General features: G+C 40.3%; 1 protein-coding gene across 1 annotated transcript in view; it reads right to left on the minus strand.

Annotated features, from left to right (window-relative positions):
* The window catches only part of METTL15 (methyltransferase 15, mitochondrial 12S rRNA N4-cytidine), a 195,754-nt gene that overhangs the window by 17,848 nt on the left and 153,705 nt on the right, over positions 1-24,201 (minus strand). The window contains exons 4-5 of the mRNA XM_032780673.2: positions 6,170-6,361; positions 3,983-4,161 (exon numbers count right to left, since the gene is read on the minus strand). Of these exons, the coding sequence (XP_032636564.1) occupies positions 3,983-4,161; positions 6,170-6,361 (371 nt within the window). The remainder of the gene's footprint in view (positions 1-3,982; positions 4,162-6,169; positions 6,362-24,201) is intronic.

The raw sequence follows: 24,201 nt of genomic DNA on the forward strand, positions 1-24,201 counted from the left end.
AAAGGAAGTTCTTTTTCACGCAGCGCACAGTCAACCTGTGCAACTCCTTGCCTGAGGAGGTTGTGAAGGCTAGAACTATAACAGGGTTTAAAAGAGAATTAGATAAAGTCATGGAGGTTGAGTCCATTCCTGGCTATTAGCCAGGATGGGGAAGGAATGGTGTCCCTAGCCTCGGTTTGTCAGAAGGTGGAGATGGATGGCAAGAGAGAGATCACTTGATCATTTCCTGTTACGTTCACTCCCTTTGGGGCACCTGGCATTGGCCACTGTCAGCAAACAGGATACTGGGCTGGATGGACCTTTGGTCTGACTCAGTATGGCCATTCTTACGTTCTTATGTACCCAGTAATTCCTGCATCTAGCATCCAATGTGACAGACTCCATGTGATGGAGAATTTATCATTTTATAATATATTCCAAATGCTTAATTAACTATTAAAAATGTCATCTTATTTCCTGTTTAAACTTTGCTGTCTTCAGCTTCCAGCACTGAATCTTGTTCTACCTTTGTCTGCTATATTAATCGATTCTAGTCTGCTTTCTTGCATAACACAAGCCATAGAACTCTCCTGAATGAAGAGCTCTATAATATCAGGTATCTTCTCTGTGTGTAGATACATGGTTAAATTTTAAACCACCTTTGACTTGTGTTCAGATACTGACAATTGATTAAGCTTCATGGGTGTTTCCTCTGGTGCTTCAAACTTCTATTTGATAAACTTTATAGATTTAAGTCTTTTGGTCTTTGTAAGGTATATTTTCCAGTCCAAAATTTCTTGTAGTTTTTCCCTGAATCCTTTCCAGTTTTTAAAATAACCTTTTAACAGTTATGCCAGAATGGATGCCAGAAAGAGATCCAATATTCCAACACTGACAGGATACTGGGCTGGATGGACGTTTGGTCCGAACCAGTATGGTCATTCTTATCTTCTTATGTTCTTAATATAGAACAGTGGTGGGCAACCTGTGGCCTGCACGCAGCCCATTGGGGTAATCTGCTGGTGGGCCGCCAGTTTGTTTACATTTGCACAGCCACCCACAGATTCCAGTGGCTGCAGTTTGCTCACCACTGATATAGAAGGTTTTGGGAGACTAGTTAATCTGTGGAGGGCCCATGAAACTAATAGGTAGTTAAAATAGCACTGTTTGTCCTGATTTTTCTTGGCCACTCAAGCCAGCTGAGAAAAAGATGGGAGGATGTACATCCATTTTCCAGATAGATATTCTCTCATTCAAACAATGTCACACATTTTCTTTTCCCAGTGCCTTGCAAAAAGTGATTAGTTTCTTCTTGCTTTTGGAGGTACAGTCCCCAATATCCTGAACATCAAGTTTTTAATTATCTGGTTGCGTTTACATGCCTCTAGACAGAAGGCTAGATGGCTTAACCCATTTAATTCTACATTTATTTACCTTGGGCATAAATCTTAGATACCTAGAGTTTCTTCTGCTCTATCTAGAGAAGGATTCTGTGAGTATGTTCCCTGACCCTCAGGCTCTGTTTTCTTGACAAACACTGCATGGCGGTCATTTTGTAGAAGGACAGATTTGGATGTCAGGTGAAGGATTAAACTACAGTATTGCCAATTGCTGTCAGCTCTAACCCGCTGATGTTCTGTTTTCTCTCTCATTTGGACCATTTACTCAGTGATGTTTGTGCACCATATGTGCTCTTCAACCTGAGAGCAAAGCATCCACAGTGACCTGCATTGCAGGAGTCTCTGTGAGGGGATTCTTTGTGGTGAGGGTTTTTGTATGTTGATACCCCCACAACAATTTCAAGATGAGAGCGGGGAGAGTGAATGGAAAAAGGGAGGTAGTTCTCCTGAAGATTCTACTTCAATAGGAGGAAGGCTCCAAGAGGTCTCACGTGCTGTAGGGCTCACTGTGGCCATGCAGGAGACCATCAGAACTATAAGCCATGGAAGCTCCTAGAATTAGGTAGAAGAATTCCCTGAGAAGTGAGAAGGGCCCACTACTTTTACTCATCCAAACAAAGAAAAATGAGAAACAAGAAATAAAAACAAGAACATTAAAAAAATAAACAAAAATCATTTAAAAAAATTCTATACCGTATATGTAATACTGTTCATTATACCTTAAGGTATAAACAATTAATGAAAACTTAATAAGAGCCATCCTGAACTTTTTACTCTGTGCAGATTCACACTGAAATCCAGGGAGTTCTCCCTAAGCATAGATTGAAAGAATGGGCTAAACCAGTTTTAATTATTTGCCTATTCTATATAGAGAGATGTTTGGTAAGTATACGTGTTTTGAACATGTTGGGAGACAGAAACTGTACTTATTAAAAGGAAAAATCCTGATATAAAATGTCATTTGATAAATTTCTTTGGCATGCATTTTATCATATTGATATACCTGTCAAAACTACATAATGTACAGCAAGGGATTTAAAATGACAGAAGAAGTGGCAGTTAAGGCTATGATTCATAGGTAACCGATACAACACTGCTGCAAATTTGACCATTCCATTTTACCTGGAACCTGTAATCTAATGTGTTGACACTTTTATTTAGTTCATAACAGCTACAATATTAAATTGTATAGTACTCCTGTACCTTGATATAACGCTGTCTTTGGGAACCAAAAAATCTTACCGCGTTATAGGTGAAACTGTGTTATATTGAACTTGCTTTGATCCACCGGAGTGCGCAGCCCCGCTCCCCACCCCGGAGCACTGCTTCACCACGTTATATCCAAATTCATGTTATATCGGGTGGCCTTAGATTGAGGTAATGGTGTATTTTTAAAACATACAGCTTATTAAAAATTTAACACAGCATCAGGGTAGCTGCTTTAAGTACATGACGTACTGTTTTAATTAACAGCTCTAGAAAGACGCATGTGTCTGACAAGCAAATGAAATCATTACCACTAAATGTAGATGGTAATGGCTACTTTTTAAATACAGAATTTTCAGATTTTATTTAAGGTTTATATATTATATATTGACTAACTGATCTACCTCTTTGTCATTACATTGTTTTCATATAATATGCTTACAATGTGATCTTTTTACAGCAATAGTGTCTTCATACTTCTTCCAGAGCTTTAATCATTTCACATCTTTTATGGCTAAAGTTCAGGGTATTTGATTTCACCATATAACTTGCCTAAACACCCTGTATTATTAAAATGGTGCTAAACCTTTCATCTGAGAGTTCTAAGATTACTTAAGAACTTCTCCATTATTAATAAGCCAACAGCAACCATAAACCATAATACATTACATTAGAAGATAGTTTCCCTAGCTACAGATACAAGAGTTTCACTCCTTTAGATGCATTTCTGACAAGGCTAGTGATTCTCCAATGGAATTGTCTTAAGCAGCTACAGAAGTTGTATTTTGACTTGGAAAACTTTCATCATAGGGCACAGCTATGAAACAATTCCTGCCTGCAACAAAGCACCTCCTAGCTGCATTCAGTTCAGGAGGTTTATGGTAAACAGCAACTAAGATGAAGTGTTTCATTAAGTCCTTCAGCCTGATCTAGTTAGCATTCACAAAGTGAAATAAACTACGCATCATTTTACTCTTCATTAGCTGGTTGTTTAGAAGAAAAATATGAGCTAATCTATTTTATTTCAGTTGTTGGTATTTTATTTCAGTGTCATGGTACTACCACTCCCACCTCCCAAAAAATATAAAGTAGATCTGATAATTGAGGGTTTATCAACAGTAGTGATAAAGAATTCCCTCTGTGGTTGTCATTCAATATTTCACCTTGGGGGCAAAAATGATAAATCACTTCATGTAAAATCTATTATTAAACTAATCAGGAAGCCACAGTATATAAAAAAAGGGAGCTCACAAAACAAAACAAGACAAAAAGCTGACATCAGAGAAGGATAGACAGGATTAGATCCTGCATGATTTCAAGAACAAATAGATCCCTCTGGGACTTTGGGGATTAATATTTTTTCTCTCTCAGACACTGTTCAGAATTAATGAGGGTACCTGCAACAATGCTGGCAAGCTGCTGAGTTCTGGTGATGGGGTAGATGCTGCGTGCCTGAATGACTGCTGAAGCTATTTTCTTGGCGTGCCTTTCCTCCCCGTATGTTCTCAGGATGGACGCAAGCGCCTGTTGATCTAAAGCATTCACAACATCAGCAGCGGTGGGCATGTCAGGATACCTACGCACAAGAAGAGCCAATTAGTTCACTGACGTCAGTTTTCATTGACAAGAGGTGAAGCTTCATAGCATTGAGACATAAAGTCAAACACACACACTGCATGCAAGTGCCTTTGAGGTTTTAAAATAAGAGAAAGCAATCCTGTGAAAACGGAAATAGCTTCTACCTTTTAGATCCCGTCTTATTACTTCAGATGGAGTGTCTTCCTTAACATTAATTAGCAATAAAGAATAGCTGAAACTTCAAGCACTACCATAAACTTTTAAGATTAATGAGTTGACAAAGATTATCTGTGGTTCAAGTATTTTTCTAAAATTGAAAGGCTGTAAGATTGTCTTTATTTAAATATCTTCAAAATCTGAACTCATTTCTTATGTATTGGTTTTAGTCAGCTTGCATTATTTGTTCTGTTTTCCACTCAGAATATAGAGGAACTAATTTCAAGGGTCTTTCCCCTTATATGCAGTGCTATGAAAAATGATCCCTTATGAAGACAATTTCCTGTACTGTCACTTAAGGATATCTCAATTTACATTCAAAAGTATTTTGAAAGAAAAGGATATTTGTAACTATCTACCAAAAGGCAAACAAAATATCCCATAGTCATCAATATTTTTTACACCTGTAAAACTTTCTTTTTTGAAATCGTTCAAGGTCTTTTATATACACCACATAGGTATTCAGTAATTTGCAGAGACTGCTCAAGCTAATTCAACTATTTTACAAAGGGACTGATAGGCAGAATATTTTGCAGTACTTTATTATTTCCCCACAATATCTTATAGAAAATAACCAAACTTAACATAACTATTTGCCCTGTATATTTACCCTCAACTGCACAGTATATGCCTGTTTTGTCCCAGTCATTCTTTATTCTTATCATGCAAGTTCATATACCAGCAGGGATATTTTAGTGGCAAAAACCTCAGGTTTACATTCCTTGAAACCGTAAGCTTGAACCCAGTAAGATCTCAGCTGTTCATACTAGAGTTGACTAAATTGTGTATCATGCAGCTTACCGTGTCAGTATTTGAGATAGTTTCTTAGAAACTGAGGTATCATTGGCTATGTGTGAACATTAACAATACCATGGCTCATATTCTAAGAACACAAGTTTGTCCCACTATTTTTGGCCAGAATTTCCCATTCCCTTATAGGTGTGCAGCATGCTATGTCTCAGTTAATTACCATCATCCATACAACAGAAATGACTGCATATTTTCTGTAATAAGGCATATTCCCCATGAAAGGCACTGGGTCCCTTTGAGGTGACAGTTGCTATATACATAGAAAATATTAGTATTTATGATTAGAATTGCAATCCACCTTCCAGATTATAGTCAGCACTGACTCTAATCAATTAAATATAAAGGTTTTTTTCTTTTTACTACTTGTTAATTTGAGTATAAAGTAAGTCATTCTGATCTGCTTGCTATGAAACATAGGACAAAGTTAATGAATTGCTTGAAAGCAGAGTTGCCACTGTAATTTAATTGATAGGCTCACTGCCGTTTCTTTGTAGAGGTTAGCATATGCCCATCTTCTGAGGAGCTACCAAGGTTAAAAGAAGTCTGTTAGAACTTCACTTATACTTAAGCAACCTCATTTCACCTAGATGATAGACTACCTTCTCACAGTAACAATTTCATTTATATCCTACATCATAGTCTGCTTAACAAAATTAAAGATGCTTGTTTTAATTATTGTTATTATTCATTGCTTTTAACCTTAAGTATGGAAAGTCTAATAGTCAAATTCTGACCTTCCACCACTGAAACCCAGAAGTACCTTCACTTTATGCTGCAGTAAGTGAGATTGGAATCTGGCCCAAATCCTGAGAACTAGATGAGCCTCTATGGCAAAAGAACAAAGCTGATTTATTATGTATGTGCAGAGTTAGATGTGGGCGTGTGATGGGAATTCTGCAACCTAAAAAGGAAATTAAATTCAGAGTGTTGTTGAGAAATTGATTTCTTGTTGTGAGAAGAAACGTTTGATCAATACATACCTGCCACTATCCATCCTCATATCCAAAGGGCCATCCTTTCGCAGGGAAAAACCTCTTTCAGGAGTATCAAGCTGCATAGAGGAACACCCAGCATCCAAAAGAACTCCGTCTAGCATTCCGGGCTCCACTCCAGCCGAGATTAACAAGGTTTCTGCTTGGCTAAACTGCCCTAGAAGAGCTTGAATCTGTTTCCTATAAGAGAATCACAGATAAAAAGTGAATGCTAATAGTGCAATATTTCTTCCCCTTTAAAGTAGGAAATGAACAAAAAATTGGAGTAAAATTTGCAAAAGCATACAAGTGACTTAGGCTTCTCAGTCCCATTTTCAAAACAGACTCAGGAATTTAGGAGCCAAAGTCTCAATGTCACTTAGACACATAAGTCACTTTGAAAACAGGACTCCGGCACTTCTCAAAATTTTACTTTAGGTCTAGTTTTCCTCTCAGACCAGATTTACATTAATGCAACTCCACTAACTGCAACAGAGTTACTCCAGTTTTCAACTAGTATAAGTGAGAAGGGCCCACTACTTTTATTCATCCAAACAAAGAAAAATGAGAAACAAAAAATAAAAACAGGAACATTAAAAAAACCAAACAAAAATCATTAAAAAAAATTCTATCACAACAATAATTATGATCACCGTTCCTTACTACTAGAAAAAAGGGAACGAACAAATCTTACGTGAAGGTTATTTGCCCACACACAAACACCCTAAATATAAAACTGTACAATACATCATTGAATGCGTATACTGATGTTCAGCATACTAGGAATAGGACTTCATAGCCTTGAAAAAAGTGGTGATTCATTTGGTATACCTAGTCAGACATTCAATATTTTAACTTACATTTAAGACAACTCTGAGAAATTTATCATTTTCCCCCAGCATCCTTTCCAACTAGCATATTAATATCATCCAAAAAACAATTAGACATGTGACAATGTGAGAATATCTGTATTATTTGTTATGAATATGGTGCATGCCTCTGTGTGAGAGTTTATGATGGGTTACTTCCTATGGAGTGACATCAAAAGTGGTTGTTAGAGGAACAAGCAGGAAAGGTAAAACAATGGCCGAGGCTCATCCCAACAAACACTTAAAGATAATAGCTAGGTTTATAGCCAAGAAAAGACTCCTCCACTCCAACTGTGGTGACATAGCTGTTTTGCCAGGGCTCAGATGACAGATATCAAAGGGAATGGTAAAATATTAGAATACCCAGGGTCTAGAAAAGAGTGGAAGTTGAGTGAGTGGCCAGAGGTTACTCAGAGAGTGTCAGAAAAAACAGACAGGCTGGCCAAGGAATAAACAGAGACGGAGAGCCTGTTGTGAACAGGACAGTCTGTTTCTCCCAGCCAGAGACAGGGGTTAGCTCTGCTGAGAGAAACTTGCAAAAGCTGGGAAGGAAAGATTAAGGATAAGTAAGATCCAGGCTCAGGGTTATACTTTTTATTGTTTTTACCCTTTGTTGTATGTGCTTTGCACCTTAGGAGGAAGGAATAAATAATAGGGCTGTCAAGCGATTAAAAAAATTAATCACAGTTAATAGTGCGATTAATTGCACTGTCACACAATAATAGAATACCATTTATTTAAATATTTTTGGATGTTTTCTACATTTTCAAATATATTAATTGCAATTATAACAGAATGTAAAGTGTACAGTGCTCACTTCCTATTTATTTTTTATTACAAATATTTGTACTGTAAAAAACAAAAGAAAGTGTTTTTCAATTAACCTCATACAAGTACTGTAGTGCAATCTCTTTATCATGAAAATTGAACTTACAAATGTAGAATTGTGTTAAAAAATAACTGTATTCAAAAATAAAACAATGTAAAACTTTAGCGCCTACAAGTCCACTCAGTCCTATTTCTTGGTCAGCCAATTGCTCAGACAAACAATTTTGTTTATATTTGCAGGAGATAATGCTGCCCGCTTCTTGTTCACAATGTCACCTGAAATTGAGAACAGACATTCTTATGACACTGTTGACACATGCCAGAAACACTAAAGATTCATATGTCTCTTCATGCTTTAACCACCATTCCAGGGTTCATGCTTCCATGGTGACGACGGGTTCCTCTCGATAACAATCCAAAGCAGTGCGGACTGACACATGTTCATTTTCATCATCTGAATCAGATGTTACCAGCAGAAGGTTGATTTTCTTTTTTGGTAGCTGGGGTTCTGTAGTTTCCACATTGGAGTGTTGCTCTTTTAAGACTTCTGAAAGCATGCTCTACATCTTGTCCCTCTCAGATTTTGGACAGCACTTCAGATTCTTAAACCTTGGGTTGAGTCCTGTAGCTATCTTGAGAAGTCTCACATTGGTATCTTCTTGGCATTTTGTCAAACCTGCAGCAAAAGTGTTCTTAAAAATGAACAACATGTGCTGAGTCATTATCCAAGACTGCTAACATGAAATATGTGGCAGAATGCGGATAAAATAGAGCCGGACACATTAAATTCTCCCCCAAGGAGAATTTAATTTAATTATTTAATTTAATTAAACACTTTTTTTTTTAACAAGCATCATCAGCATGGAAGCATGTCCTCTGGAATGGTGGTGGAAGCATGAAGGGGCATACGAATGTCTAGCATATCTGGCATGTAAATACCTTGCAATACCAGCTACAAAAGTCCCATGCAAATGCCTGTTCTCACTTTCAGGTGACATTCTAAATAAGAAGCAGGAAGCACTGTTTACATTTATGGGAGATAAACTTGTTTGTTTTTGCGATTGGTTGAATGAGAAGTACGACTGACTAGACTTGTAGGCTCTAAAGTTTTTATTGTTTTGTTTATGAGTGCAGTCGTGTAACAAAAAAAATCTACATTTCTAAATTGCACTTTCACGACAAGGAGATTGCAGTACAGTACTTGTATGAGATGAAAAGAAAAATACTGTTTCTTTCGTTTATAATTTTTACAGTGCAAATATTTGTCATAAAAATAATAATATAAAGTGAGCACTGTACACTTTGTATTTTGTGTTGTAACTGAAATCAATATATTTGAAAATGTAGAAAAACATCCAAAAATATTTAATACATTTTGATTGGTATTCTATTGTTTAACAAGGCGAATAAAACTGTGATTAATCGCGATAAATTTTTTTATTTGTGATTTTTTGAGTTAATTGCGTGAGTTAACTGTGATTAATCAACAGCCCTAATAAATAATGCTTTGTTCTGAAGACACTGTTTCTGAGTTGCTTTAATCAGCTCACTAGTCACAGGTCCCTGAAAGAAAAGGGTTTGCAGGTCCCAACCACAGATAGGCCTGATACATTAAGAGGCTGGGGCCCAGTGACTTAGTCCCAGGTGGCTGGACCATCCGGTAACACACCAAGTGAGGTGCAGGAAGCCAGTCCTGTCACCTAAGGGGTGCAACTCAAGAGGGATTAAAAAGGTGTTAAGTGCAGTTTGCCCTGTAACTGTGAAAACATCATTTCTCTTCTCTACAATCATCCTGATGCTGCTTACATATTCTCATATTCCATATACTCATATTCCAAACATCTGATCTTTTAAAAGATTCTTTGTTTGCCAATCTTATTTAACATTCTTGAAAGACTGTTACCTAAAAACAATGGCTTTAAAGAATTTCTAATGATGATTTACATTTCCATGACATCTTATGTCCCAAGGAAGTTTTTTGTTTTGTTTTATAAGAAATGCTCTGTGAAATGCTTTCATACAGTGAAATGTAATCAACCTGGAGTGACGTGTGGCAGCTATATAACAGTATACAATCTTAGGCAGCAGTTTAGGTTATGTCTACACTAGAGACCTTACAGCGCACTGCTGTACTGATGCAGCTGTGCCACTGTAAGATCGCTCGTCTAGTCATTCTATGCTGACGGGAGAAGCGTTCTCCTGTCGACATAGTTAAACCACCCCAACAATTGGCAATAGCTATATCAGCGGGAGAGGCTCTCCTGCCGACACAGTGCTGTGCACAATAGTGCTTATGACGCTGTAATTATATCGCTTAATGTACCTCTAACAGGCGGTTGCCTTTTGAGATTGCCGACACAAGTGCCAATGAGTGCCAACTGTAATGAACAACTGCTTACAGCTGAGTTTATATCATTGACTCATGTCATCTTGGCCACTGAACAGCTAGCTGTCAAACAGCAATGATTTTGACTCAGTATTGATTTGAGTTGGATTCAAACCAGTGACCTAGAAATAAAAGGCTCTGTATGCAATTTCTAATTTCTTGAGCCTTTCAGCCTCATCATTCCAAACTGTTAGGACAGTTTTAAGCAAAACATCCCCCCTCTATATAATCCTCCATTCTCTAAAGTAACATCCAACAGTTAAACAACCTTAGATTGAGAGAATGCTACCATAATGTTTATCTTAGCAAAAGAAAAGAAATGAAATTACACATATTTGCCAACTTGCCATCTTTAAATGTGAATTCTCGAATGCATCATTTTTAGATCTCAGAAGGAACAACCTGCCACTGTAATTCAAAGGACACAGGATGTCTATGGGTACTCCACAACTCACCCTTCCCCTCTGGAGTTCTTGTCTTGACTCTGCAGTAGAGAATGAGGAGGGTTAGCCCGCGTGTGTTGTCTAGCCTCTTGGTACAGCACAAAGAGAGACATCTCATGTGTGCGACCAACAGACACTGCTACCAAAATTTTCCAGTCAGCAGCGCAGGGATGCAAGCATACCTACAGTGGAGCACCCAGAGGGATATGACTCGAAGAAGAAGAGGCTTGTTAACACCTCTCCTGTCATGGAGGGGAGGATGCTGTAATGAACCATAAACCCAGTGTCTCTATTCAGTCCATAAAAGCAGCAAAGAATCCTGTGGTACCTTATAGACTAACAGATGTTTTGGAGCATGAGCTTTCATGGGTGAATACCCACTTCCTCGGATTTTCATGCTCCAAAACGTCTGTTAGTCTATAAAGTGCCACAGGATTCTTTGCTGCTTTTACAGATCCAGACTAACACGGCTACCCCTCTGATACTATTCAGTCCATGATTTTTAGTATTTAGCAAAGTTATGAATGTAAACTTCCAGGCCTGTCTTTTGAAGGTGTTGTGCAGGTTTCCTTTGAAGATGAGGACTGTGAGGTCAGATATAGAGTAACTGCTTTGTGAAAAGTGTTCACCCACAGGTGATATGATGTTTTTGTCTTTTATCATTTTTCTGTAAGAGTGCAGTGATTGTTTTGTTTCACCCACAAAGTTGATTTTGGGCATTTAGTGCATTGGACGAGGCACACTACATATTGTGATAGGCATGTGTAGGGCCCATGAATCTTGAAAGATGTGCTGTGGGGTTGTTGTCCATTGACACAGTGAAGATATGTCTACAGCTATTTCATCTGTTGTTCTGATAGGGTCTGGTGCTACTTTGAGTTGGTGTGTCCTGGTCTGTGGGGAGCTTCCTTCCGATGATAAGCTTGGAGAGGTTGGGAGGTTCTTTGAAGATCAGAAGAGGGGTTCAGGAAAGATTTATTTCAGTATGAGGTCCCCATGACTATGGTTGTAATTGTTTGATGATGCCCTGTATGAACTGGACTGTACATTTAATAATCACAAACTCCCAAATAAATTATGTTCAAGAGGCCAAGTATAGGTTAAATAAGATTCTTCATAGCATGAAGTCTTTTGAGTGGCAGACTCTAGATTCAAAAACATGTCAACTTCCTAAATTAACATTTAGAACACTGAACGTCTCACACTTTCTGAACTAATGAGGAGTATACTTGCCTAGAGAATTTTCTTTTTTCTACCTCCTCTGACCTGCCTGCCTCTCAGGTCGTGCTGCCTCTTCCTCTTACCTCAGTTGTTCTCCCCTAGCCTCTAAACAACAGAGCTTCCCCTCTTCCTCCTCACACCATCCAACAGTACCTACAGGATACAGCTGCCCTTCTTCAAAACACATTTAACCCAGCCCCAAAGAGTGATGCGTATAGAACCGCTTGGCCAAGTCATCCTCAAACACAGCTGTCTGAGATTTTAGATTACCTCAGACAAAATCACTTTGTAGATTATTTAGATGTATAAATTCCACACATACCCATCCCATGCTTTGGATGTGTATAACAGGATCAGCACCTGTCTCTCGTGAGTGTCCCCCTGATTGACTGCAATCACTCAGTTTGTGGAATGAGGTGGCATCTGCCTCTCGTGAGTGGCCCCTCCCCCAGTTGATGGTTTTTTCTGGCAGGTTTTCAGTGACTCAGCCCTGTGGGCAAGTCTCACACATCGTCTATACGTGGAACAAAACAAAGTCCTTAAGGGCATATAGTCTTTACCCTTTCCCGGCTCAGATATGGGACCATACCCCAGGGCTTCCTCCCTAAAGACAGTCTTCCTGCAGCCCTCCCTGAGCTCAGTCTTTACTCAGCCCACGCAGCCAGCCAGGGCCTCCCCCTTAGCCCTGCCCACACTGAGATATCCATGGTCCTGCTGTACTTTCAGCCAGCCAGGAACACAGTCCTCTCTCTTCCAGCTCCAGGCAGCAACTGACTGACTCTGTCAATGCTGCTCCTTTTTATACAGCCTTCCTGAACCCTGACTGGGCGCAGTTCGTCTGATGGGAGGACTTCCCTTCTGTTCTTCTCTGGGGGAGGGTGTGGCAGGACCCTGAGGCCTCCAGCAGGGGGCCTCTGACCTTGTCCACCCCATCAGAGTGTGTTAGCATAATTTTAGCTATACAACACCAAACATCCAGATTTTATATAATGGACCATGTGGCCTGGGCTTAGATGCTACAGTGATGAGGACCACACAGACACCTAGATAGATCAAAAAACCTCTACTGGACACACTATTTTTTGAATGTTTATCTTTTTTAAAATATGAAAATGTATTTAGTCATTCTAAAGCATAGTTATGGAAGGAATGGTCTGTTGAACACATTTTATTTATTCCACAGAATGCATATTCTATCCAATAAAATTTTTTAAATGTCAGTACTGAATCAACTTTATTTTTGGTTTAATTAAAGGTCAAGAAGATAAACATTTTTTGTATACTCAAAATCAATAGACTCTTCAGATCCCAGATGGTAACTACATGGTCAATTTTCAAAGTAGAAAATGATGAGCCTCATCGTAATCTGAGAAAATGTATTTGCTAGTTTCATAAGTACTGCAAAGTTCTGCTAAATAAAGGCTAGTAAATTATGCTCTTATATTACTGAACTTATCTTTAAAGAGATTTAGGGCTTGTTTACATGAGAAGTTACACAGGCAAGTTAGGATGTGAAGTTACAGCATGCTAATTACTCCTCACTAACTTTCCATGTGGACACTTTTACTGCATGGTATGAAAGTGCCTTTGTGAACTTATTCTCCAATATAATAAACATTAACCTGCACTGGCATTTTAGATAATATGGTCACACTAAACATTAACGTTCTATTTTAAATTGTAAAAAGTTAATAAATTATTTAAATATGATATAAGCATATTACACGAGTAATCTGTGTTATGCATAGTTATAAGAACATCAGTAGCAGATGCTATCGTTGCTTATAAGCAATCAACTGATCTGTTGAAGTCTATAACAGTTGATTTGCCATTTGTTAAAACAACAGTTGTATCATCTTTACCTCTTGTAACAGGTCATACTGACAGCAGTAAAATCACTTTTAAAGAAGTGACTGTTCGCAAGCCAGTGATCTAAATGAGCTTACTCTTGCCACCTATTGATGAATTGAGGGTAAAGATGTGAGACTGTATTTGCACGGACATACCTACTTTGCCTAGTTGATCCGCAAACGTACCTGCTTTGCCAAAGTGATCCATTTTGGCTGTTTTCGGTTAAATTCACTCAAATTTTTGATGCAGGGATAATGAAATATTGTTATCTTTATTGTATGATTGAAGAGCAGAGGACTGTACTTAACATGCCCTAATTGAGAGGGTCACCCTAAATGTAATCTTACTTGCTAAGTATGGGGTAGTGATGCCAGATCCAAGTGAAAGGCAGGGAAGATTGATGCAGCTGTAGTGGTAAAGACTCTGTTCAAAAGGTCGTAGTTGCCGTTTGACCCTCTCTGTCCAGTGTTTAAAGAAAGAGCTAACTAGAATCAATTGACAGTCCTTGTTTCTTCTCAGAGACCATGAGAGCTGAAATCACTGATAAGTTGATGTTGGGGGCTCAGGCTTAGACATAGTGTGGGTACAGTGTTCTGGTGCAAGACAACACAGGGGAGGCAGAAGTGACATTCCACACTCCTCAGTGAAATCACTAAAAGCTGAGGCAAAGGACTACTACGCAAGGTAATTGGAGGTGGGTGTTTATTATTGTTTGGATATTTTTCAGTCATTGCTGCTGTGTTTTCCAAAATTAATGCTATGTTCCCTCTCCTCTTAATAAATGTTTATTTTCTTATATACTTCGTATATATTCAGTGCTTTAGAGTGGGGAAGCATAGCCTCAGAGAACCTAGGAGCGGCAATTAGTTTTCCAAGATTTCCGGGTGGAAGTTTGAGATGGGGTTGTTTCGTAATTTTAAGAGGAACATGTAGATATGGAACCCGGTCCTTGTTGCTGCCAACATCATCAGGTAGGGGGTTACACATTCATCACCTTACTCACTTCCCTATCTGTAGGTATTTTTCACTAGTTCATCAACTGAGCAGCTTTAATTTGAGTTGATAATCCTTATCTATTTCCTTATTCCTTCTATGGCACTAGTTTAAAAAGGTATTTTAAAAACCCCTCGTATTAAAGGCATAGCGCTGCTCCTATTGAAGTCAATGGGAATTTTGCTACTGAACTTAAATAGGAGCAAGATTAGGCTCCTAATGTTAACGCCAGAATTGACTTCTACACGGAAAAGCTACTTTAGTGTCTAATTCTTACATTTTTTATTGTCAGTAAGACTTTAATATGTTTAGAACAACAGTAAGATCTCAGTCTAGAATAGTTGTGTTCAATCTGTAGTCTGCAGACCTCAGGGGTCTGAAGACTATGTCTAAGAGGTCCACAAAAGGTGGTTGTTACCATAGAAAGGTTGTTTTCAACCTGTGGTTTGTGGACACCATATTTAAGATTTCCAAAGGAGGCCACACCTCCATTTGAAATTTTTTAGAGGTATGCAAATGAAAAAAAAGGTTGAAAATCACTGATCTAGAAGATGTAATGCAATTCTGGAAATACATGAAAAGAATGTGAATTACAAAAACATAAGAAACAAGAGTTATGTATCAACGCTTTTTCAACGCATATAAGTAGTCAAATAGCAGAATCTGGCCATTCACAGAGCAACAATCATCATACCTACTGTTTTATCATCAGAAAAATACACAGTACAAAAATGTAATCTAAAAAAAAAATCATATCCTTGGTTTATCAGCATTAAACCACAGAGGAAACTTTGAAGATGTGAGGTCATGTTAGTGGGGAAGAGGATGCAGGAGCAGGACAGGATTGCTTAAGAATGATCAGTTACATTATCATGACCAAGAGACTGTGGTCTTTCACAGTCTGAAGTTTTGCTCAGGCTCCTAGAACCCCTGCTTGCTATACACAGTAGGAGACAAATGCTTGAAGAAACACCTGCTGCTTGAATTTAAGGGAGGAATAAGGTGCATTCAATCCACATCGCTGAGGAATGCAGTTATATTGACCCAACTCCTGGAGTAGACAGTGCTATATCATTGGGAGGGCTTCTCCTTTTGACATAGCTATCGCCTCTCAAAAAGCTGGATTACCTAGGCCAATGGGAGAAACCCTCCTGCTGGCTTAGGTAGTGTCTTCACTGAAGTGCTACAGCAGAACAGCTGCACCTGTGCAGCTACAGCCTTTTAAGTGTAGACAAGACCTCAGTCTCCTTGACTGTCTTGAACCATCCTCCTTTGTGCTGGCATACTGTCACTGGTCCATCTATACAGAAAATAACAATTAACTGCTGTCTGCACAGTGTGGATCAATATGTAAAGATTCTGTCCATTACATAAAATCAGATTAAATAACTGTTTTTAATAGAAGCAAATTAAAACAGAGTTTTGTTATATGGTTGCTCCTCTTACAAACCCATGACTCCAAACCATTAGCAGCCATCTTTCCACAAATGATTTATTATAAAACAAGTTAATATTATCAATTTGCACTCAGTTTACAAGATATTTCAGAAAAGGTGTGAACATGAATTGTAAACATTGCACCTAGGATAATTTAAAAAATCCTACTTATAATTACAGTATCAGTTTAGTGCACTATTTCTAAAGGTTTTAAAGTTTGCATTTATTTTACATTGTTCAACACACTCATCTGTGTATAAAATACAGCCCTGGAGTTCATGAAACATGTATTTATGATTTAGCAAGTAACAGAAAATGGACTGTCAAAACAGAATATTCCTTCGTACACCTACACATTCAATTGTGTTTTAATATCTGACTCATATTGCAATTTGATTTACGTTTTTAAGATTGCTATAAACACACAGATGATACAGTATGTAAAACTCTCTTACCCTCTCTGTGGAACTAGCTAATAAATGTTGCTACTGGTACATTTTCTTTAGCTAAGCAAATTTATACAATATTTTTTCCACATCAATAATTTTGACATTCTAAAGAGCCCTAGTCATGGAGAGAGCTTGCTCAAAATTGTTCATAATTGTTGCTTTGACAGATCTGCCACTACTGATACTTAGAATATATTTGCATAACCTTAATATTGTTAATCCAATGCGGGTCTGGGCCCTGCAACTTAGTGCTAGCACTATGATACAACCGAGAAAAAAAATCTGAGCCCTAGACGCGGTTTTTTTCCCCAATAACTATTGAAGCTCATAAAGTTGCCTGACAAAGCCCTAGAGGATTTTTACTTCACCAACTACTTCTTTGTTTGACACTTCGGACAGTAAGGCTGAGCATCATTGGGCTAGAAGTACAGTTTTGTTGGCTCCGATCTTTCTTCTTAATCTGTCTCTGGTAAGGACAGTCCAATATTCCTAATTCTCACCTAGCTTCAGCATCAAACAGCCTGACCTCCACTAAGCACAGAGAGTGTCACATTCCTTTTCTATATCCTCCTAGCTGGGAAGACCAACCTGAGGTATGGAAGGAAAAGCAAAATGGTAACACAAGTCAGGAAAGACGGAGGTGGTAGGGTGCAGCACTCTGTTAGTAAGACAGAACAACTAGCCTTCCTCCTCCTCGTGCTATAGCACCATTCATTAATACCCATGCAACTCTAGGAAACAGGTCTGGCTGGTGCTCTATAATGGTTAAAAGACCAATCACCAGCTTAAACACTAGGTAATATAAAACATGTTCTTTGCCTCTAATACTAACCCTATTGTTAACACTGAAAGAACACTCTAAAAGTAGAGAAAAGTGAAGGAGCAAAATGGCCCAATGCCTCCCTATCGAGGGGGTGGGACTTTCATGAGATCTCTCAACCAGTCCACCTCTGAAGGCAGCTGTAATGTACTGACTGAGTGATGAACCCTTACTGACCTCCCTGGACAAAAATGATGCTGTCACCAAGAATGATATGGACATGAGGGACTGGAATATAGTTTGGGGAGAGGGGACACATCCAAGCTAATGTACCCTCACATAACTAAACAACTTTAAGGTGGTGTCACACAGTGGGATGGCCCTTTAAGGGATTTGGGTTTAGACCGGGGAGGGCAAACCTTTTGGCCCGAGGGCCGCATCCGGTTTCCAAAATTGTATGGAAGGCCGGTTAGGGGAGGCTGTGCCTCCCGAAACAGCCAGGCTTGGCCCATCTCCGCCCCCACCAACCCCTCCTGCTTCCCGCCCCCTGACAGCTCCCGGACCCCCTGCCACCCCATCCAGCCCCCACTTCTTCCTGAATGCCCCCCTAGGACTTCCACCCTATCCAATCCCTCTATCCCCTGTCCCCTGACTGCCCCGGAACCCCTGTCCGACTGCCCTCCCGCTGCCCCATCCAACCTCCCCTTCCTGACTGCCCCCATTCAACACCTGTTACTTGCCCTTTGACCTCCCCGCCCCCTATCCACACCCCTGCCCCCTAATCACCACTCCGAACTCCCCTGTCCTCTATCCAACCCCCCTGCTCCATGCCCCCTTACCATGCTGCCTGGAGCACCAGTGGCTGGTGGCACTACAGCCGTGCCAGCCAGAGCACCAGGACAGGCAGCTGCACCGCTTGGCTAGAGCCAGCCACATCACCATGCAGTACAGAGCACTGGGTCAGGCCGAGGCTCTGCAGCTGCACTGCCCCAGGAGCTTGCAGCCTGCTGCCCAGAGCATTGCACTGGTGGCGTGGTGAGCTGAGGCTGCGGGGGAAGGGGAACAGCAGGGGAGTGGCCGGAGGCTAGCCTACCAGGGCAGGGGCTGGGCAAGAGGGTCCTATGGGCTGGATGCAGCCCGTGGGCCAGAGTTTGCCCACTTCTGGCTTAGATCCACCTGTCACTACTTAGCTGCCTGCCAAGTGATGTGGCTGGATTTCTTTTATAGGTACTCACGTAACCATTGCATTAAAAGGGCATAGACAACATAAACAAGGTTCCCTAAAACTGGACAAGATAGAAAGGAACTACAGCCCAGATGTTTACCAATTAATTTCAAAACACAAAGATTTTACAAAAAATTCTGAAGTGTAAAGGCCATCGTAGCAGATATCACATAGTCCACTCTGCTACTCCCATAGCTATGCCTCCATCATGATTTCATAAAGTGGGTTGACCCTCCCAGGAAGGTGGGCTTAGTCCCAACTGTGACTAAAATCTATTGACTGGATAGGTATAGGCGAATAAGTTATTTTCGAAAGGCTCCCTGTCTGGACACACTATTCTAGAATAAAAGTCACTTTTATTTAGAATAATTATATCATTTTGTGGGATTATGCTTTCTTCTGATGAGTTTATATACTGTCCGCATGGTTAAGCATTTAGGCCACCCTTCATCAGAGCATATACTTGGAAGGAAGCCATGTACTTAAGTCCCATTATAGTTGATAGAATTTAAGCATGTGCTGTGTTGCAAAAGAATGAGAGCTTAAGGATGTCAGCATTTCCAAACTCTAGTCAAATCTCAGAGGATGTATCCAACTTTTAAATAACCAAGTTTCAGTTAATCAGAATTTAGATAATCAAGGTTTATATTTATTTAGGCGTGTGCCAATAACTGTTGAGTTATACAAAAACTAGATTATCTGCTTTCATAAAAACACCTTTGGTTTAAATCAATATCACAAAATAGAATTTGGCAACAGTTCACATTCATAATGCTCTTGAACTTTTCTTAGTTGTGCTATATTTATTTTACCAGTGCTAAGCTTTTCCGACATGAAGAGTTTATGGTATTCACATTTCTATAGTGTATGGCTCATATAAGATGAAGTAGCCAACTGGACTTTCTTCTTGCATAATTATCCAGATATTGTACAGAATATTTTTAGTTAAATGTGCAAATGAAAACTTTTTTTTATTTTCAGCAAAATGTCCAAGCAACAAACTCTACAAGCTTTTATGTTCAGAAACTCAAATAGTTGGCTTGATCCACACAACTGTAGAAGACTGAACACAGAACCTACTGAAGACTGATAGCAAACCCTCTGTGACTAGAACATTCATTAACTGTAATGACTTCTCTTTCATGTGGCCCACAGGAGGCAGCATTGCTATAAAAGTAGGTGACACTGTCTAGGGAAGGAGCATGACCAGGGAACCTAGTGACATACTAATTCCATGCATCCACTAAGTAGGTTCCACCCTCAGAGCTCCTATGTAGTTCCTGGCAGATTTTTTAAAACTGCCTTGTTAGGTGTAGAATCCTCACTGGAACACAATGGGATAAGAAGGGGCATGTAACTTACACTTTCCGTGCATGAGCAAGAGTGATCATGTCAAGTACGTCTGTCTGTCTCATTAGGTAAAAATACGGTGACCAGATGTCCCATTTTTAAAGGGACACTCTCGTTTTTGGAGAGTTTTTCTTATATAGGTGCCTATTACCTCCCACTCCCAGTCCTGTTTTTTGACAGTTGCTATCTGGTAACCCTAGGTAAAAAGGTTAGCCTACAAACTTAACCAAACCAAACCAAACCCTCCATGTGATGAAACCCCAGTTTAACTTCCATTTATATGAATGAGCTCTTATCACTATTTGAGATGAAACACTTCCCAGATTTGTTAAGCTGAACTGTCTTTGCATGCCACTCCTTCAAAGTAGTTAGTTATGTGCAGAGCTGGTCAGGAATTTTTCAATGAAACGTTTGCTTGGAAATGCCGATTCATTTAAAACAACCTTCACTGGAAAGATTTTTCAGGTCCAGGATGGAATTTCTGGCCAAAACCAGAAGTGCAAGAGACCCCAGAATAGCCTAATGGTTAAGGCACTCACCTAGAATGTAGGAGAATGACAGAGCAGGGACTTGAACCTAGGTCTCCCACATCCCAGCAGCATGTCCTAATCCCCCATTCTGCAGTCAGTCATTCAGGGCGTGTCTATACTACAAACTTAAGTTGACCTAAGTTAGGGCATTCAGGGCATGTCCACACTATCCTCTTTCTGTTGGTGGTGCACATCCTCACCAGGAGTACTTCCACCGACTTAAGAGGGACAGTGGTGGGGGCTGAGAGCCCAGGCTCTCAGCTCTGCATGCAGCTCCCTGCTAGGAGTTCAGCTGCCCCCACCCCCCAGGGTCTCTGATCCCCGCCCAGGCTCCAGGCAGTGAGTTCCATGCCCCGAGCCTGTGCAGCTGCCAGGTTCCCCATGGGGAGCCTCAGTGCAGCTGGGCTCTCAGTGGGGAGTGGGAGCATAGGCAGTAGTCCAGTTGAGAGCGAGGAGCCCAGGCTGCAGCCCAGCTGGGAGGAGGGAGTCCAGGAGCCTTACATTGACCTACCTGTAGTATAGACCAGGCCTCAGTCTTTCACTGTCTCTTCATAAAAAAAGTAAAAAATAAAAATAAAAAAAATTGAAAGGATCTCAGTTTCATCCCAATGTTGAACAGGACAAGTTTTGAAATCTCTAAGATTGTCATGGGATGGAAAAACCATTTCCTGCCCATCTCTGTATACATGTACATATTTATAAATCGCGGAAATATAAGACAACACTACTTAAACCCATTACACCACTTTAACAATTTGAGGTTTTATATATTCTTAGGTTGTTCCACTTACCTAAATGCATCTAAATTTAGATCCTGAACTTGTACCAACAGATGAGCCAACTAACATAAAAAACTTTCTCTAAGATGCTACCAAGACAGATCAAACAATAGCTATTAATGCTATGGAAGTCAAGCTGCTGAAAATATCATGCTTGGAAAAAAAAAAGTCTTCTATGAACAAGAACAATATTATTTTGGATTGCTATGATGTCAGGAGACAGTTTCTGGGAACATCTAAGTTTATAGCAGTTGCTCTTTTTAAAATGTGTGACTTGGGAGTGCAAGGGACTGAATGACTCATGATTAGTAACAGGATATGGAATCTTTCAACTTTAGGATGTTAAGTTCAAATCCAGTTGCAGCTGTCCTAAGTAGGACCTAATCCTTCCCTTAATGATTTATATAGGAACAGGATCCAGCTCTATAGTACTTACTTGTTGATAGCTGTTTGGTGACTTGCTAGTTCAAAGTGGAGCAGTGTACAGCTTGCGAAATATATCATGAGAATTGGCACGATTGTTGGAAGTCTCAAAGCAAGACCAAGAAATGAATGCACATTCCGAAAGAGCCTAATCTCTCACCCTGCTGGTCACAGTGAAGGCACCGTCATGAGACTCTTCAACTGTAATTGCCCTTGTCATACCTGTTCTGTAGCTAGAAGAGTTCAGTCTCCAGCCCTGACATGCTAACATCTTTCACAAATATTAAATCAACACACAATTTTTTATTTAGATATGGAAATACATTCATATAGATATAAAAATGTGACATGTACCATTATTAGATATGAAGGAAAAAATGCAATAGGATGTGACGAAAGGGTGGACCACAAGCCACTGTGAGGTGGCTAATTGAGGTGGAGGTAGTGAAGTGTGAGAAAGGTTCCCGAGAACTTGACAAAGACTTCTATATGTTTCATATGCTTGATAGAACAGCTGTTTATTATCACAAGATGTACTTCTATCTTATACAGCAAAGCTACTGGTATTAATTTTCTTTACAATACATTGTGGATTTGATTCACAGCTATACTAATGTCCCTGTATGCTGTTCTGACAGAGTAAAGGGCCATAAAGTGTGTGCAAATTTACATGTATGCCTACTCTACAGACCTGTTACACTGCCAGAGCAGTAGAAAAGCGCTTTAGTGTAACTGAGAATCAGGTCCCCAGTGCCCAATTCTGACGTCAGTGGAGTTACTTTTGTGTAAACTGGGCAGTTTGGTCTTAGTACTTTTAACTGTATTGTACGGTCTTCTACTTTTGGCTACCACCATTTCTTTTTTTTAAAAAAAGGTTTTATTAATCAAATTTTGCAGTATAGTGTCACAGAGCAGTGTTTAAATATGCCAAAAGAGAAAATGCTACTGCACACGTTCAAAGAGCATAACATGTGACATACCAAAAATAGGCACGGAATTCACGTAAAGATGAAATTCCATCCTTGAGTCAAACAGGTATTTAAAAAAGGGCTTATTTGTTTTTAATTCTTTGCATCACAGCTTTAATGTTATTTTACAATAAAAGACGGTTACTCACCTTTGTAACTGTTGTTCTTTGAGATGTGTTGCTCATATCCATTCCAGTTAGGTGTGCGCGCGCGCCGCATGCATGTTCGTCGGAAGATTTTTACCCTAGCAACACTCGGTGGGTCAGCTGGGCGCCCCCTGGAGCGGCACTGCCATGGCGCCGGATATATACCCCTGCCGACCCAATCGCCCGTCAGTTCCTTCTTGCCGGCTACTCCGACAGTGGGGAAGGAGGGTGGGTTTGGAATGCATATGAGCAACACATCTCGAAGAACAACAGTTACAAAGGTGAGTAACCATCTTTTCTTCTTCGAGTGCTTGCTCATATCCATTCCAGTTAGGTGATTCCCAAGCATTATGTAGGCGGGTGGGGTCAGAGTGAGATGTGGCAGAATGCAAAACTGCTGAGCCAAAGGCTGCATCATCTCTTGACTGTTGAAGCAGAGCATAATGCGAAGCAAAGCTGTGGACCGAGGACCAGGTAGCTGCGCGACATATTTCCTGGATTGGTACATGAGCCAGGAAGGCAGCAGATGAAGCCTGAGCCCTGGTAGAATGTGCGGAGAGATGGCCCGAGGGAACATGAGCCAAGTCATAACAAGTGCGGATACACGCTGTCACCCAAGAGGAGATCCTCTGGGAGGAGACAGGTAGGCCCTTCATTTGGTCTGTCACTGCGATGAAGAGTTGTGGCGATTTACGAAAGTGCTTCGTCCGTCCGTTCGATATAAAATGTGAGCGCCCTATGGACATCTAGGGAGTGCAATTGTTGCTCCTGCCGTGATGAGTGCGGCTTGGAGAAGACGACCGGAAGGAAGATGTCTTGATTGATATGGAAGGCCAATACCACTTTAGGGAGAAATGCTGGGTGTAGTCGCAACTGCACCTTTTCCTTGTGAAACACAGTATACGATGGGTCCACAGTGAGCGCCCGAAGCTCGGAGACTCGTCTGGCCGATGTAATGCTTACGAGGAAAACTGTCTTCCAGGACAGGTATAGCAGCGAGTAAGTTGCTAACGGCTCGAATGGTGGAGACATAAGTCTGGTTAAGACCAGGTTGAGGTCCCAGGTAGGGGCAGGGCGGCGTACTTGGGGGTATAGGCGCTCCAAGACCTTGAGGAACCTGGAAACCATAAGGGCGTGAAAACATGGAGCGGCCACTCTCCCCTAGGTGGAAGGTAGAAATGGCTGCCAAGTGCACTCTCAATGATGATACCGCTAGGCCTTGCTGTTTGAGAGACCAGAGGTATTCCAGGATGGTGGGGATCGAGACCTCAGTGGGAGTAACATTTTGCATTTCGCACCAGCAGGAAAAACACTTCCACTGGGCCAGATACATAGACCGAGTGGAAGGTTTCCTGCTATCCAGGAGTACTTGTTGTACTGAGG

Source organism: Chelonoidis abingdonii, chromosome 4, assembly GCF_003597395.2.
Source record: "Chelonoidis abingdonii isolate Lonesome George chromosome 4, CheloAbing_2.0, whole genome shotgun sequence".
NCBI classification, from domain to species: domain Eukaryota; kingdom Metazoa; phylum Chordata; order Testudines; family Testudinidae; genus Chelonoidis; species Chelonoidis abingdonii.